Source organism: Etheostoma spectabile, unplaced genomic scaffold, assembly GCF_008692095.1.
Source record: "Etheostoma spectabile isolate EspeVRDwgs_2016 unplaced genomic scaffold, UIUC_Espe_1.0 scaffold00018250, whole genome shotgun sequence".
Taxonomy (NCBI): Eukaryota; Metazoa; Chordata; class Actinopteri; order Perciformes; family Percidae; genus Etheostoma; species Etheostoma spectabile.
The window spans coordinates 91,010-106,454 of NW_022604179.1; the positions used below are offsets into that span (position 1 = coordinate 91,010).

General features: G+C 38.0%; 1 protein-coding gene across 2 annotated transcripts; it reads left to right on the plus strand.

Moving 5' to 3' along the window:
- The first annotated feature begins 166 nt into the window (after positions 1-166).
- Positions 167-14,156, plus strand: LOC116679816 (phospholipase B1, membrane-associated). 2 transcript variants are annotated; one of them, XM_032509273.1, is made up of 43 exons: positions 167-345; positions 1,017-1,063; positions 1,918-1,981; positions 2,121-2,184; positions 2,327-2,361; positions 2,928-2,994; positions 3,174-3,222; positions 3,651-3,716; positions 3,815-3,880; positions 3,968-4,023; positions 4,202-4,274; positions 4,373-4,480; positions 4,625-4,678; positions 5,069-5,137; positions 5,362-5,448; positions 5,535-5,595; positions 5,685-5,743; positions 6,181-6,254; positions 6,368-6,411; positions 6,854-6,962; positions 7,099-7,150; positions 7,306-7,386; positions 7,926-7,991; positions 8,119-8,219; positions 8,301-8,382; positions 8,552-8,656; positions 8,741-8,836; positions 8,949-9,020; positions 9,110-9,187; positions 9,262-9,322; positions 9,415-9,473; positions 9,890-9,957; positions 10,045-10,088; positions 10,233-10,332; positions 10,419-10,470; positions 10,608-10,688; positions 11,554-11,619; positions 11,841-11,935; positions 12,181-12,262; positions 12,738-12,842; positions 12,981-13,076; positions 13,177-13,251; positions 13,413-14,156. In XM_032509273.1, the coding sequence occupies exons 1-43, from the start codon at positions 285-287 to the stop codon at positions 13,707-13,709; spliced, it is 3,327 nt and encodes a 1,108-aa protein (XP_032365164.1). In that variant the 5' UTR covers positions 167-284; the 3' UTR covers positions 13,710-14,156. The 2 variants fall into 2 exon arrangements, with proteins under 2 accessions (XP_032365164.1, XP_032365165.1); XM_032509274.1 differs by having other exon boundaries at positions 4,205-4,274.
- Positions 14,157-15,445: the final 1,289 nt, after the last annotated feature.

Sequence of the window (15,445 nt, forward strand, 5' to 3'; positions counted from 1 at the left end):
TTAACTGACCTTCGATAATGTGTTAGTTCGGTCTGTTGCAAAACATGTGTGTAATGTTTAGATCTACAAAAAAATTGCAGAGATACAGAAGAGCCACAACACGTGGTTGTCCTCTTCTTCTCTTTCTAACACATTGCCCTCTTGGGAGGTCTTTTCCTACTCCAAACCCTTTACAGGTGCAGTGAACTTTTACAATCAGTGAAAGCTTGCAGTCATTCTTTCTCTGAGGCTGAGGGGAAAAGGAGGAGGGCATTCAGTGAAGTCACTCAGTGTCTCACCACAACATGACTAGATTTGCACTCCTGATTCTGGCAGCCCTTGTTGGATCCTGCACTCAGTTTCCAGGTAAAGTACTCCACATGGTTTTATATTAACATTCATTGCATTGATAAAGTTTGTACTTTCAGTTATTTGTTGTAGTCACAGACCGTAAGGTGAGAGGTGGCACAGTCAGGACGAGATCAGACTGATTTGGTAACTGAATAGCCAGTCTGCTTTTTTTTTTGAAGGATAGTTGTGGTTAAGTTCACACTGTTGTTGGATGCATGTTTTGCCTTAATTTTGCATTGATAGGCAATTTGCCACAATGTGGATGAAAGTAACTGTTATCTACAAACATGTTGTTTTACTTTTTTACAAAGTGTGAGCTTCGTATAAAGACCTTTTCAGTTACATATGCAGTAAATATCCACTATGCACAAATGAGTTTGTGATGCAAAGTCAAATTATAAAAGTAAAGTAATCATTAATTAGTACTATCCTCTGAGGTAAAATAAATTATAATAACATATTACAGAAATGTCCCGCCATGGGTTAACAATCTAAAGGAGCTTCACTATGTGCAAATAAAATGCTGTATTTTAGGGGGAAATGGAGGATGAAAGTGTTTTTTATTCTTGAACGTAATTAGCAATTTTTTTAAACTAAATGTTTCAAAGTGAAAGTGTCCCTCTTTGAGTTTATATTAGTATCTTAGAAATGGATTAAGTTATTTTTTTGTGTGTTGTCACATTTAGAGACTGTCAACGTTGATGTACGAAAAAATGAACTACCACCAGAGAAGGTACAGTATGACAGTAATTAAGGCTGGGTATCATTCAAAAGTTTTAATACTGGTACTAGCACCAATACTGTGAATTTGATACCGTTTCCTGAACACTCCTTGTTGTAATATAAATTTTATGAAATACATTATAACAAATAAGACTTGTGGTACTCAACATTAAAGTTATAAGTTGTGCAATGATAGGGTATATCATTATATATATATAATATATATTATATATATTTATAAATTAAAAAATAAAAATTGTAAATTTGATATGATAGTATGCAATTGGGCATTGTGAAGTACAGAAGGCATTGACTACAGCATGAGTTAACGGTGGGTTCTCTTCTATTCTTCTGTGAATGTGAGGGAAGGTGGGGGGGGGGGGGTGTTGTGTGCGGTTATTAGATGTTCATTGAAGCATTGGATGAAATAATGTATGATTATGTTCTGTGTAGGTTAACAGTATGTTTATTGTGTTTATATTATAAAGGAGTATCTTATCTTAAAAAATAAATTCCAACATTCTACATTACAGTACATTTAAAAAAATATATATTTTCAGCTCCTTTACACCTATGTCACGCACGTGAGCCCTCTGTGCGTGACATAGGGTTTTTCCATTTAACATTAGAAAACCAATTGCAAGCATAATTAGATCTTGGTACAACCATGCTGCATGCTTATTGGCTGAGTGACGCTGGTGAGATTTACTCCTTAGGAATTAAAATATGGTACTGAATGACATGAATTTTTTCGATACTCAATGCTATGGAGCCAATGCCTATTAGTATTAAAGTTTGCTGCCCAGCCCAGCAGTAATATACCGCATCAGTTGCAGTCTGAGAAATTGTTTCTCTGTGCTACAGACAGGAAGTTACATGCCAATACTCTGCTCACCTACACCTGCTCCCTCATCCCCATCCTCTTCAGGTACTGAACTCAGCAAACATCATCAATAATCACATTCATGTGACTTAAATGAAATTGTTTTCTAAAAAAAAATATTTTGTGTTATACCATGACATTGGTATAACACAATTCCCCCCCCTCCCCGCTTTCTCTCCATCAGTTCATACTCTCAGACCTGCTGATATCTCAGCTGTTTATAGCATGGGGATTCCACTCTCACAAAGGTAGACAGCCACAAATACAATGCACATATACTTGAGTAATACACAAATGTGGCTTCCTGTGCTGCTTCAAAGTAGAAGATAATACATTGAAACCTTTATTAGCCCTCCCTCACTCTGACAACATGTCTGTCTTCATCATTAGGGCTGAAGCATCCAGAGTGGTCAATAGAGTCGCTGGTAAGTCTATTATCTCTCACCCACATGCCTTTCTCACCACTGAGTGTTTGGACAGTCAAGTAGAAAGGGAGTGATGTATAATCATCTAAAAGAGACAGATTTTGGTGTTTGATTTGCACATAATACCTACTGTATTTTATCTATATATGGAAGATAACAATTATGAATACATCATACATAATCTGTCCAGACAAGTATCTGCACTTTCAGTATGCTACATTTTCTTTTATTGTGTTCTCAGACCTATATCAAAGTCGCAGTCAGGACCATGTAGATGTCAGATACAGAGCACACTTTGAAGAAAAGCTTTTAGAGTTTAGCTTTTACAGTTATGTTGAGTTTATCTGTAAGGATAAGACACTGGGCCATAAAAACAGGTTGTTGACCTATATTCACATAAAAGTGAGCAATGCTGGAAACGTTAGAGTTATGGATGCTTTCACCAGCTTCCTTTGTGACAGCAGTTACCACATAATGCAACACAACCCACCGTCTGACTATACTGTAAGGAATTATACATACTGTAGATTGAAGTCTATACAATTGTGTGTATGTGTGTTGAATAGAGTTGCTGTCCATGTTTAACCCTGAAGTGATCGCTCAGCACGTGGTTAAGCCCTCATTGCAACCAAGGTAACACACACACACACACACACACACACACACCACACATGTACAGTCACACATTTAAATGCTGTATAAGGATATTGCGGGTGTGTTCATTTAAATGTGTGACTCTACTTGTGTGTGTGTGTGTGTGTGTGTGTGTGTGTGTGTGTGTGTGTGTGTGTGTGTGTGTGTGTGTGTTGCAGAAGCTTGTTGGAGGAAGCTGAGGAACTGTCTCTCTCCCTTTTACATCAGGTACACATAACACACCTCTCATAACAGCACAAAAGTTAACAAGTCTCTCAATTTCAAAGTGTCATGTATTTCATCCATTTAAGACAAACTCCCCCATGAAACCACAACTTTTACACTTAAATGTTTGTACAAACTAAACAAACCAAATACATCAGGTTAATAAGTGATCATTAGAGGTGCTGCTAGGCGCTGCCTTAGGACAGAGTCTGGCTAGCTATTTTACCTTATTCAGTATGCTAAGCTAAGTTAAGCTAACTGAACTGACTTGTCAAGAGTGTACCCTGATTGATCAGCCAGTGTAAGATGGGCTAGTATATAGGCCTCCATGACCCCCACCAGGATGGGTAAATGTCATTTCTTTTCCAGAGCTTTCACCCACATCTCACAGTAGAAGGAGTTTGCTCAGTTTGCTGTCTTGTACTGTGCAGGTGACAGACTGGAAATTTGGGCTGCTGTTTGTCTCTGCAGATTTCATGTGTGCCTGCTCACCAAATGTAAGATTTCTCACTACAACAAAATCATGTTTGGTGTAGCATACATAAGAGCTGGTTAACAGTTGTTAAGAGTGTATTACTGTTTCTTTGTGTTTCAGGTTGCTGCAGATGTTAAAGCTGTAGTGCATGAAGTGGAGGAGGTTCTGCAGCTGTTGCAAAAAAAGGTATTGTACCTTTTGTTGAATACAGTTTTGCCATGAACAGGTAACAAAAAAAACCCAAAAACTAACATACTGGTTGTATGTTTACAGTTGCATCACAGTTTAGTTCACGTTGTGGTCTGGAGCACAAATCATCAGCAAGACAAGTGAGTGTTTTGAATTTGAGGTATCTCAAATCTAGCAACATACCTGGTAGAAACTTTATTTACTCATTTATTTTGACATGATGGAAACCCTGTTTTTTACATCTTTGTAATGTAGTGTTGTGATCCGGTTTACTGTCAAATGCATGTGGCAGTGATGTGCCTGCTTTCTATTTTCTAGCAGGTGTGACTGCATGAGAGACAAAAGCATAAACCAGCGATTACATAAAGCCACTCTTCTAAAAACACTGCAGGTACAATACATGTAAATGAGTTGTGTTTGTGTGCATGTGGCTCATCTAAATCATATATACCAAATTACTTGACAAATATCTATTTGTCTGGTTTTCAGGACTCTCTAAGTCATGTCCTGGAAAACCCGAAGTGGCACAGCGAAAGGGCAGACTTCACTGCTGTGCTGCAGTCTGCACCAGTTATCCTTGAACCCATCTCAGATTCTGTAAGTAAAGAAAACCTATTTCCAGATGCCACTTATAATCAACATTACTATAACTAAAAACTGTAAATGATTCAGCCTTCCTTCCCATAACAATGCATGCAAGGGCTAATGTGTAACTAGCATATATCATGTGTTCCTTTGTAGGAGAGCACATGGTCTGACCTAAACCAATTAGCTTTACAGCTATGGACAAACTTGGTAAGTTATTATTATTCAAAGTCATATATAACAATGACAGTGTACTAATGTATACATTAGGCGCTGAAAACCTTCACCATTGAGATATATCTTCTGACACTAAAATTGACCCCGACATCTCTGTTGTAAAAATTAGCCAACAGTCACCGTAATCTCTCAAAGGAAAAGTAACAATGATTACAGTGCATGTTTTAACTCTGAAGAGAGATTAGATAAGAGATGTAAAGATTAACAATGAGAGTTTCCTACAGGATGACTTTTTTCCAGCTTTGCTCATTTAACATCTATATGCAGATAAAAGAATTGTGTAATCAGCGCTTGTTTGACGCTGCACATAATGGCCCCACTGAAACTTAATATCTCAACCAATCATGACTTTTCCTCCTCCAGCTACAGCCATCGGCAGGTCAGGCAGATGCCATGGACACAAGCGTCATTGCTATTCCTTGCCCCACCCAGGTGAGGCACACCATCTCATAACACTGCTACAGGGAAATGAAAATGAGCTGCAGCCGCATTTTGTACTCAAGATATAATCAAAATCAAGGTTTTAAATCTAATACTATAATAAAATTTAGATCTACTCTACCAGAGGGATATTTGTTTTCACAGCCAGTACAACACATAGAGATACACATACAGACTTGGTTAAAACTGCAAATTCTTTTTCCCTCTCATCCCAGGAACGGCCTTTCCTGCAGACGCAGAAGAATTCCCCCACTGACACAGAGGGCAAAGTTTACAGCAAAGCATTGACACCTACAGACCCTGTAAGTCTTTCATCTCAACTTCAGAACTACAGTGTAGAATGACAGCACAGGCAGTAAACTTACTTGAACGCACTGTATGTTTCCAGGTTATGGGTACTGGGATACCTTGCACAGACCGCAGTCCATCTCCCACTACCCCCACTTCAGGTAAAAAAAAAAAAAAATCTGTTAGCTCTTTCTTTGCTACTGTATTTTGGGAAATGTAGTACAATCCAACAACTTTATTCTTTGTGTAGTTCATGAACTCAGACCTGGCGATATCAAGGTGGTGGCAGCAGTAGGCGACTCTCTTACAGTGAGTGTTTTCCCTTTTCATACTTTTCTGCTCTAAAAATATACTAATCCAAATGGGCATTAATAAATAAAGGCATAAAAATAGATTCAATCCAGATATACAGTATAAATAAAGTACAGGACGACACACCACTGGGAGTTATGACTAGATTATAAGGCCTAATTAGAAAGAATAGGTGCTCAAATTTTAACTTTAATACTGAGAAATCGACTCCAACCTGCGGCCCTTTGCTGCATGTCATTCCCCCTCTCTCTCCCCTTTCATTTCTTTAGCTGTCCTGTCAATAAAGGCCTAAAAATGCCCAAAAAACAATCTTAAAGAAATACTGAGAAATAACTTGCAGAAATTTGCTAAGTTTGTGACCCCCACACCTGCGATACGCTACTGGTTCAATAAAAACGTGTCTTTCAATCTCAATCTCACGTGATGTTCTGCAGGCAGGCAATGGCGTGGGCGCAAAGACGGACAACCTTCTGTTAGTGCTCAATCAGTACAGAGGACTGTCATGGAGGTAAGATAAGCTAAGGTAAACCTTTGTTCCAATATCGGTAGCGTAGGAAAATACTTCAACAGTTATTCTGTGAGCTGTATTGGAAACTAACAAGCTGTTTCTTCCACTGTCAGCATTGGTGGTGATGAAAACATTACCAGTGTGACCACTTTGCCAAGTATGTTTTGTATCTAATTTAATTATTTTAAATGTAATTAAAATGTTATAGCATTGCCCAAAATAAAAACATTAAATAATAAATACATTTTAGGATGCCTTTGATTATCAAAATGTAAAGGCCACTTCTTCAATAGCTGTTAACATTTTTTAATAAAGTATCAGAAGCTATAAATTGTTTAACCAATACTACAGAAATGCAACAAATCATAATACATTCAACTGGTTTTACAAAAACAATCTTTAGTTGAGGTTCAAACAAAATAAGTTAGTAAGTTGACTTTAATATATTACTGGAACAAACTTTCATGCTCAGTTCTGTACTAATTGTTCCAATATTTTCGCCACTATGATTTTAATGACTGTACATGAATATAAGAGCGTGCACAATTGTGTAATTTCCATTTTAGTTTTTTGATCTTCCCTGTGCTTGTGGTCTGCAGACATCCTGAGGGAGTTTAACCCCTCGCTGACCGGATTCTCAGAGGGAATTGGTAACGAGAACTCCCATCAAGCCTTCCTCAATCAGGCTGTGGCCGGAGCCAAGAGTGGGTCAGTCAGAGTTCTAGTACTATTTACATTTTAATTTTACTTACCTTTTGAATTGTAAAGGATTCCTCATAAATAAAACCTCAGCAGAACCTAAGGAAAGAACAAGAATTTTACTATTTAACCTTTCTATTTTCAGTGACATGGAACGCCAGGTGCGCGCCCTTGTGGAAAAAATGAAAAAGGATTCGGTAAGCAGTGGCAAACTACAGTAGAAGACATAGACATTTACTTTTATTTCTATGGTAACAATACAGGCAGATATGCTCTCATCGTAACCTTTGTCTCAATTTTATGTTCACTTTTACCAAATTAAAAGAACATTCACCTCTTATCTCCTTTACAGCGCATTGATTTCAACAACGATTGGAAAGTGATCACCATGTTTATTGGTGGCAATGACATATGTGACTTCTGCACAGACAGTGTGAGCACATTTTTGCACAAATCAAGATTTTTGCAAGGATTTTATATTTTGTACTTACGTTGGCATTATGCTTTGCTTATTTTACATTATCTTTGAACATATAGATTTAGGATCTGTTGACATTTCAAACAATGTTGTTTAAGATTTATTTCATATAATAACATATATAATACATGTCATTTACTGTCACATTGAAATCCACAACAATCCAAACAATGTTTTCTTGCTACAACTAACAATAATGATAATTTGTTTTGTCAATAAAATGTCAGAAAATACAGAAAAATGTCCATCACAATTTCCCAGACCTGAAATTGATATATTGAAAGTGCTTGTTTTGTTGGATCAATAGTCCAAAACTATCATAAACTAATACTTAGTAAACCAACAATTATTAACGTTTGAGATCCTGGAACCAGCAAATGTTTGCTTGAAAAAAAAAAAAATGGACTCACTGATTCAAAAGATGAATTCATTACCGAAATAGTTGCCTATGTATGCCTACAGGTTTCATTTGATGTGAAACATTTCTTCCACAGGTATTTTTCTCCCCCAGGAATGTGGTCGGTCGAATCCGCCAGGCTCTGGACATACTCCATAGTGAAGTATGTTTCATATGTTTGCACAAACCTCACCGTATTTTAGCAACTCCCAAGTCATAATCCAAATGACAAAACAACACCTACAAACTATGTTTTGTGTTATTTTGTATGTAATGTTATGTTTTTCCAGGTGCCTCGTGCCATTGTCAATTTGATAGAGCTGTTAAACATTGTACCTTTGCGTGATCTGCACGCTGATAAAACTCTGGGCTGTCCCACCTGGTTTGTAAAGTAAGTGGTTTTTTGGGTTGTGTAAAAGAGAAAAAAACTGACCAGGTCATTATTTAACAGTTTTGGATGTTTGTGTTTCAGTTTAGTTTGCCCTTGCATACTAAAGCCTAAAAAAGATTCCTCTGAACTTCAGAAGGCCATTGACATCAATAAAGCCTATCAGGTACAAGACTAACGGATGCTGAAAGGAAGAAAAATGCTTTTAACCCCTATTTTAGGGACTAAATCATCATCATCATCATCATCATTATGACATTGTTAACTCAAAATGACTGTCACTGTCACTGAAAAATCTACCTCTTCTTTTTTTGGTCTTTTATCTTTCCATCTAGCATGCTATGAAAGAGCTAATTGACTCTGGGCGGTACGACACACACCATAACTTCACTGTGGTGCTGCAGCCTTTCCTACGGGAGATTTTCCTTCCAAAGTTAGAGGTAACACACCTGAAACACTGCTCGAAGTTGACATTTATTTGAGTAACTTTAAAACGTCTTCCCTCCTGTCCCTTCTCTTTAAAGGACGGCCGGCCTGATCGCTCATACTTGTCACCCGACTGTTTTCATCTCAGCCAGAAGGCTCACACTCTCATGGCTCAGGCTCTTTGGAACAACATGGTAGGATTTGTTTTATTGGACGACATTTCCTACATGTGTATTTTGTCACACATGGTTTTTATTTTTTCTTATATTAAAATATAAATAAATCCTTGTCTTTCACAATCTCTAGTTAGAGCCAGTGGGCAACAAGACCTTTAAACATGACTTTGCAACTAGCATTGATCTGAAGTGTCCCTCTGAGGTGAGTCCAACAAGTTATCAACAAACTACACAATATGTGTTGTTTTCATCATTTTTGTGTATTCATGTGTTTATGGGTTTTTTTTCCAGACCAACCCATTTTTTAGGACTGCTGTCAACAGCAACTACACCTTTCCAGGCCCTCCCCCTACTCCGCCTCCTGTTACAGTAGGTCATATTTCTGTCTATTTATGCATGATGTATCAAGCAAAAGGTTATAACAAATCTTTGTCATTCTTTAGAATTGGGGCAGTGACTTTTCCTGCAGTAACACAGCTCCATCCAACTCTGTGCCCACTTCAGGTTAGCTCAACACCTGTTACTTAGGTATTACCTGACCTAAAGGGAAATAGAGAGGTTGGATGTAAAATATGCTCACGTTGATCTTTTGTTAGCTCACAGATTACGACCAGCAGATATCAAAGTGGTGGCGGCTTTGGGAGACTCTATAACGGTGGGTTAAAGCCCTTTTCTGTTTTGAAAAGGGACATCTCCTTGCATTTTTGCTAATAGACTAAATAATGTCGGAAAATGTAATAGCATCCCATTACATTAAGTTGTCAAATGATGTAATAATTACATTGAAATGTGGAATAGATTTGTTCATGCAAGTAATAGTAACGTCATACCAATTTTAATTTCTTTTGGGCCTATTAGTGCTATTGTAGCATGTTCTTGTCAAGTCAAGTCAGCTTTATTGTCAATTTATTCTCATATTCATATATATTATATATTTTAGCACGTTCTTGTCTTGTGCATCATCAAAATCCAGGTTGACATATTTTGTATTTTGTAGTTTAGATTGCATTTTAATTGTTGTGAGAAACAGAGACATTTTGGGGTAGTTTAACCATCTTTTTCTGTATGTAGGCCGGCTTTGGTGCTAAGGCAAAAAATCTCCTGCAGCTAAGAACTGAGTACAGAGGGGTGGCATGGAGGTCAGAGGCTACACACTCTATATACAGAATACAAAGTGTACATTGTATTGTAATTGTTTTATTTATTGTATGTTTTTAATTTAAAAGCATTGGAGGAGACAAAACTATTGAGACTGTCACGACATTACCTAGTAAGTCCCAAGCCTTATCTGTCCTCTTGTTGTAGAATGAATATAATCACCACTAGGTGGCAGATGTGGACTGTACCAAAATGTTGTCTCATGTGCAGTCATTTCCTTCCTTTATTTTATTATTTTTTTTATTTTTTACATCAGATATCCTGAAGAAGTTCAATCCTGAAATCAAAGGAGTGTCATTGGGACAAGGCAAATTCCGGACTGGCTTTAACATGGCTGTATCAGGAGCTAAGATATCGTGAGTCCTTTGATCTGTTATCAGGTTTGAATGGTTCCCTTTCATGTGTTATGTTTTAAGCATCTTGTGCACAAAATTTCATGCAGAGGGATCCCAGAGCAGGTCCGACGCCTGATTGATACCATGAAGAGTAACTCTGTGAGTTTTATATATGGTACTATAGTAACACATGCACCGTTTTGTGACATTTTTAAATGCGTAAGATAAAAACGACATCCTCTTTGTTCCATATCTCTTTTCTAAATGATCCTTTTTCATCATTTGAACAAAAATAGGCGGTGGATTTTGAGAATGACTGGAAGCTGGTGACCCTCTTCATTGGAGGCAATGACCTGTGTCAGTACTGCAACGACCGGGTGAGTTGCTTTTAGAAGTGGTCACAGGACAAGTGGGACGATCCAATGGATGAAGGGCATTTTCAAAGCACTCTCCTCAGTTAAACGATTCTCCTGCCATAGCACAGTGGTCAAACATCCTGTTGTGTTGTGTGATGCCCTGTGTAGCGCCGTCTCATGATATCACTGTCCTAGTGGGACTACGCACCGTAGCAGAATAATCAAGCTTTGTGAGCAGCCCTCCCCTAATTGTTTTATTGTGTCAGAGTAAGATGAGAGCAGACATGGTTTCTTTTCAATGGGCACATTCTGTCAAAACATCCCCCCCATCCTCCTCTATCTCGGCTATCTCTGTCTGCAATAAACCAGCACACGAGGCACAGGGACAGGCCTTGTTCTGTACCAGGCATAAACAACACAGAGGTCAACCCAGACTCTCTTCATCCTGTCTCTGTCTCACTCCCTCCTCCTTCTTCTCTCTCGCTTTCTTATTTTGCTTCCATTTCCTTTTTTATCTCTCTCGCTCTCTCTCTCTCTCCTTTCTTTACTCCCCTCACGCACCACTGACAGTGTACTCTTTTTTAGGGTTTGTGCTTTGAAGCAGAATATCAAAGCACAACATCAATTTAAGATGAGCTCTGAGACTGTGGTAGTGACAGCTTAGGGTTAGTTGTTGCTCGTACGCTCATACATGTTGCATGATGGTTGATTTGCACTTTGTAGCTACACACTTGACTGGTTTCCCCTTAAATGTGCCTTAATAATTATGTGGCCACAACAGAGAAGAGTTGTAAATGATAAAAAAAAACATGAGAGTACATGGATTAATAAAAAGGACTTGTATATTGTGTGTCATTTTATTATTCTTTTCGTCTCAAAACTACAGGCCTCTTTGTCACCTCAGAACTACATCCATCATATGATGACAAGCTTGGATATGCTCTACAAAGAGGTAAAATAAATGGTGTTATCTTCCAATAAATAATAGTTGGTTTTGCAAAAAAATATTGTAATGGACTGGAAAATAAATAAAACTAAAAATGTGCAGTTTACTCTCCCATATTAAAGAGGTTCACGTTACTTCCCTTAATTTATGATTGATAAAGGACTCAGTTCTGAATTTTACTCTTTGGAACTGCATTAAGGTCTTGTTTTCTTGCTCTCTGACCATAGGTTCCCAGGACAATTGTCAATGTGTTGGGGATTCTAGAAATCGAAGGCCTTCGCAGGATCAAACGAGATAGTCTCGGGTGCAGTGTGTTACAAAAGTATATCCATCCACCTACTCTTAATATTTAATATTGATCTAATAGCTCGTCAATCCAGAAAAGAAATACATAATAATCTGATGATTATTAAAGGATACCACATGAAGGAATCAATGACAAATCCAATGTGTAGATGTATGTACTATGCAAAGAGGATCGATATATATTAATTCAGTGATCATTTAACATGTATAAGAGCATTCTGTTTGCCTAGATCAGCTGTTAATTCCCCCCCGTGTCCTTAGGTATATCTGCCCGTGCTTCCTGTTAGCAGCAGAGGATTCCCCAGAGCTGGCTGAAGTAAAACGGATCAACCGGGAACTACAGGTTAGCAGACTGGGACAGTGAGGAAAAAATGTGTGACCAGCAGTATCTAGTTAAAGTCCCCCCTGCACTCAAAAATCTTTGAAAAAAAAAAAAGGTTTTGCTTGTTGTTGTTTCACGCCGATATTGGAGCTCTGCAGAATAATGTATGTGCAGAGATTGGCACTAGATGGCTGTTTTTACATTCATCTGCTGAAGGGGGGAAGTTTCTCTGTGCTAACCTTGACTCTGAGTTTAAGACGTGTGCATACGAACATCACAACTTGTTTGAAAGCCAATTATGGTCCAATTTGCAAACTACATTAGTGTGATGTAGAAGCATTATCTTTCAGTATAATAGGATATACCTTATGTTTCATAGTTAAACATTTGAGGTGAAAATGTTAGCATTTTTAATGGATTCTGTATTTTCTTTTTTTTAATGAGGGAGAAGAAGTAGATGAAAGTAGAAGATTTGAACTTGTGGTCTTTCTTTCAGACTGAGACGGAAAAATTGGTATATGGAAGCCGCTACGATGAGAGAGAGGACTTTGCTGTGGTCTTGCAGCCCTTTTTCAGGAACACCATTGTTCCTTTGAATGCTGTAAGTCTTTCACGTACCCCTGAGCCTTCACTGCACTCTACACAAGCATATGCATTAGCTTTAGGACAGTGACAAAACCTTCCCCTCAAAAAGGACACAATTCCCACTGACACTGATGTTGTATTATTTCTTCTCCAGGATGGCAGACCTGACACCACCTACTTCTCTGAGGACTGTTTCCACTTCAGTGAACGGGGACATGCTGACATGGCTACAGCTCTGTGGAACAACATGGTAAGTCCCTGTTTGACTGTGGATAAGTTTTTCTAAATGACCACATCTCACTGGAATATAGTCATGTTCTGAGCAAAGATGTACTCTGTTTTATCTCTAGTTGGAGCCAGTGGATAAGAAACAGGCATACAATAATTTCACAAATTCCAGAAATAACATCAAGTGCCCCAGTGAGGTAAGAAAGGTGCCACACGAGCATGTCTCACATGCTACTGCTAACCCTCTTGTGATTTATCTGTACAATGTGTGCATAATGGAATGAATGGTTCATAACATGGTAATCATTCACATTCATAAAGCCAGTGTGATTGAGTAGAAGTCTTTTGTGTGTTCCAGGAGCATCCTTACATCTTCACAAAGGTGAACAGCTTTCCCTCTTCAACCACCACCACAGCACCCACAACTCACAGCACAGCTTCACCTCACAGCTCCACAGCACCCACAACTCACAGCACAGCCCTGCCTCTCAGCCCTCAATGCACCGAAAATGTGCCAGTGTGGCTCGCTGCTGTGCTGGCCGTAACGGGTCTTCTGATTGGCTGGGCAGTAACCTGGCTCCTCCTCTCCCGCAGAGCCAAGAGACGCAAGCAGATGATGACGGCTGCAGTGGAGATGAAGGGCACTGTATTTTAAAATGCTAATTACCGTGTTTTTTTACACTGCACTATTCAAGGACCAAAACTACAAAACACCATTGCAATATGTAAATTAATTGTAAATTAATGGTGATAATAATGCAATTTTTTTAACGAGACATGATAAGAAAGACTAGAAAGGTATCCTTGAACCACAGAAAATATTACTGGATGCAAAGGTGGAAAAATGGATCACCAGTCTTCACCTAAGGAAAGCAATAAACAAGACAACTGGGTGACACTCCATTAGAAGTCCTGCATTCAAACCTCACCTAAGTGATGAGGTGGATGTAAATGTTGTAGCTGGTCTAACAACTGACTTAATGAGACAATGCAGTCACCAACCACTGCAAACAGTACATATCCTGTGCAGAAGTTATGACTGAAAACCAATTACTGCTGTTATATATTACATTTTATTAAAAGGGTCTAAGGATATAGTGTGTTGTATTCAGTACAGAATGTGAAGCCCCTTAAGGAAAATTTGTTATTTGTGTTATTGGGCTATATGAATAAAATTTACCTGACTCAAAACTCGAAACTGCATTTCAACATTAATCATAAATCATCATCTGATGCAACATCAGATAAATGTTCTCTAGTACACTCTTTGTAGATGTAAATATGATTCTAACATTGTGTGGCTATTTGTATCTTAATGCCTTTGATTGTAACAATTGTAATAGTGTTTGGTTATTTGGAATATATCATTTGCAAAGGTCATACAGTACAAACTGTAACCCTAGCGATGTTGTTCAATGGACATTTGAACAGCCAGACACCGACCAGTCCTGACATTTTGTAACCTGCATGTACAGGAAATCATCCCCATTACAGCTTAATGGTATTTGTTTTAGATACACAGGGAAACCAGAATATCACCATATCATAAATTACACAAACCACCATTGTGCAAATTATTCTGCTTGGATCCCAGCACACATCAGCCTGCGTGTATTACGGTCATCATTACCACCAATGAGATAGCCCACTGATAAAACATAAAAGGGGTTATTTTAAAACCTCCTAAGAGTGATGAAAGCCACCGACTGCTTCTGTTGATTATGTTGCAAGAATACAGTCATAGAAAGTACATTAACTCAACTGCTGCACTACAATTTTTAAGTATTTGCACTTTAAGTATTTTTCATTATGTGCCATATTATAATTCTACTCCGCTAAATTTCAGAGGGAAACATTGTTCTTTTTACTCCTCTACATTTATTGACAATTGAAGTTATTACTTATATTGCAGATTTAGATTTTACCAACAAAACATACTAACCAACATAGAACATAGTTAATATTAGCTCCACCTGAACCGGCTACGGCATTGAAAAGCTTCTTTACAAGTTTATGCATCATTGACTAAGCTGTTTTAGGTAACTTTTTATACTTTAAGTTAAGTGACTTTTTAAATGCATGACTGTTTACTTGTAACTTTACATTGTGTCTACTAGTTACTTACTGCTTAAGTATAGGATCTGAATCATTCTCCCACCACTGCTTATTTTTTAGATCAGTTCAAACTAAGAACTTCTATGTTGGATCGTGAGACTAGTTGGATTAAGCAAAACATGTAAAGCATGGTTGTCAGCCTAAAGTCACAAATAAATTCCTTTTAATTAATATAAAGGTGGTTAAAGTGATGCCAAATGGTGAAATTAATTACTGATAAATAACATCATTGCTTCACGGACTGCAATCGACTGCTTGTCTGTAATACCGTTATAT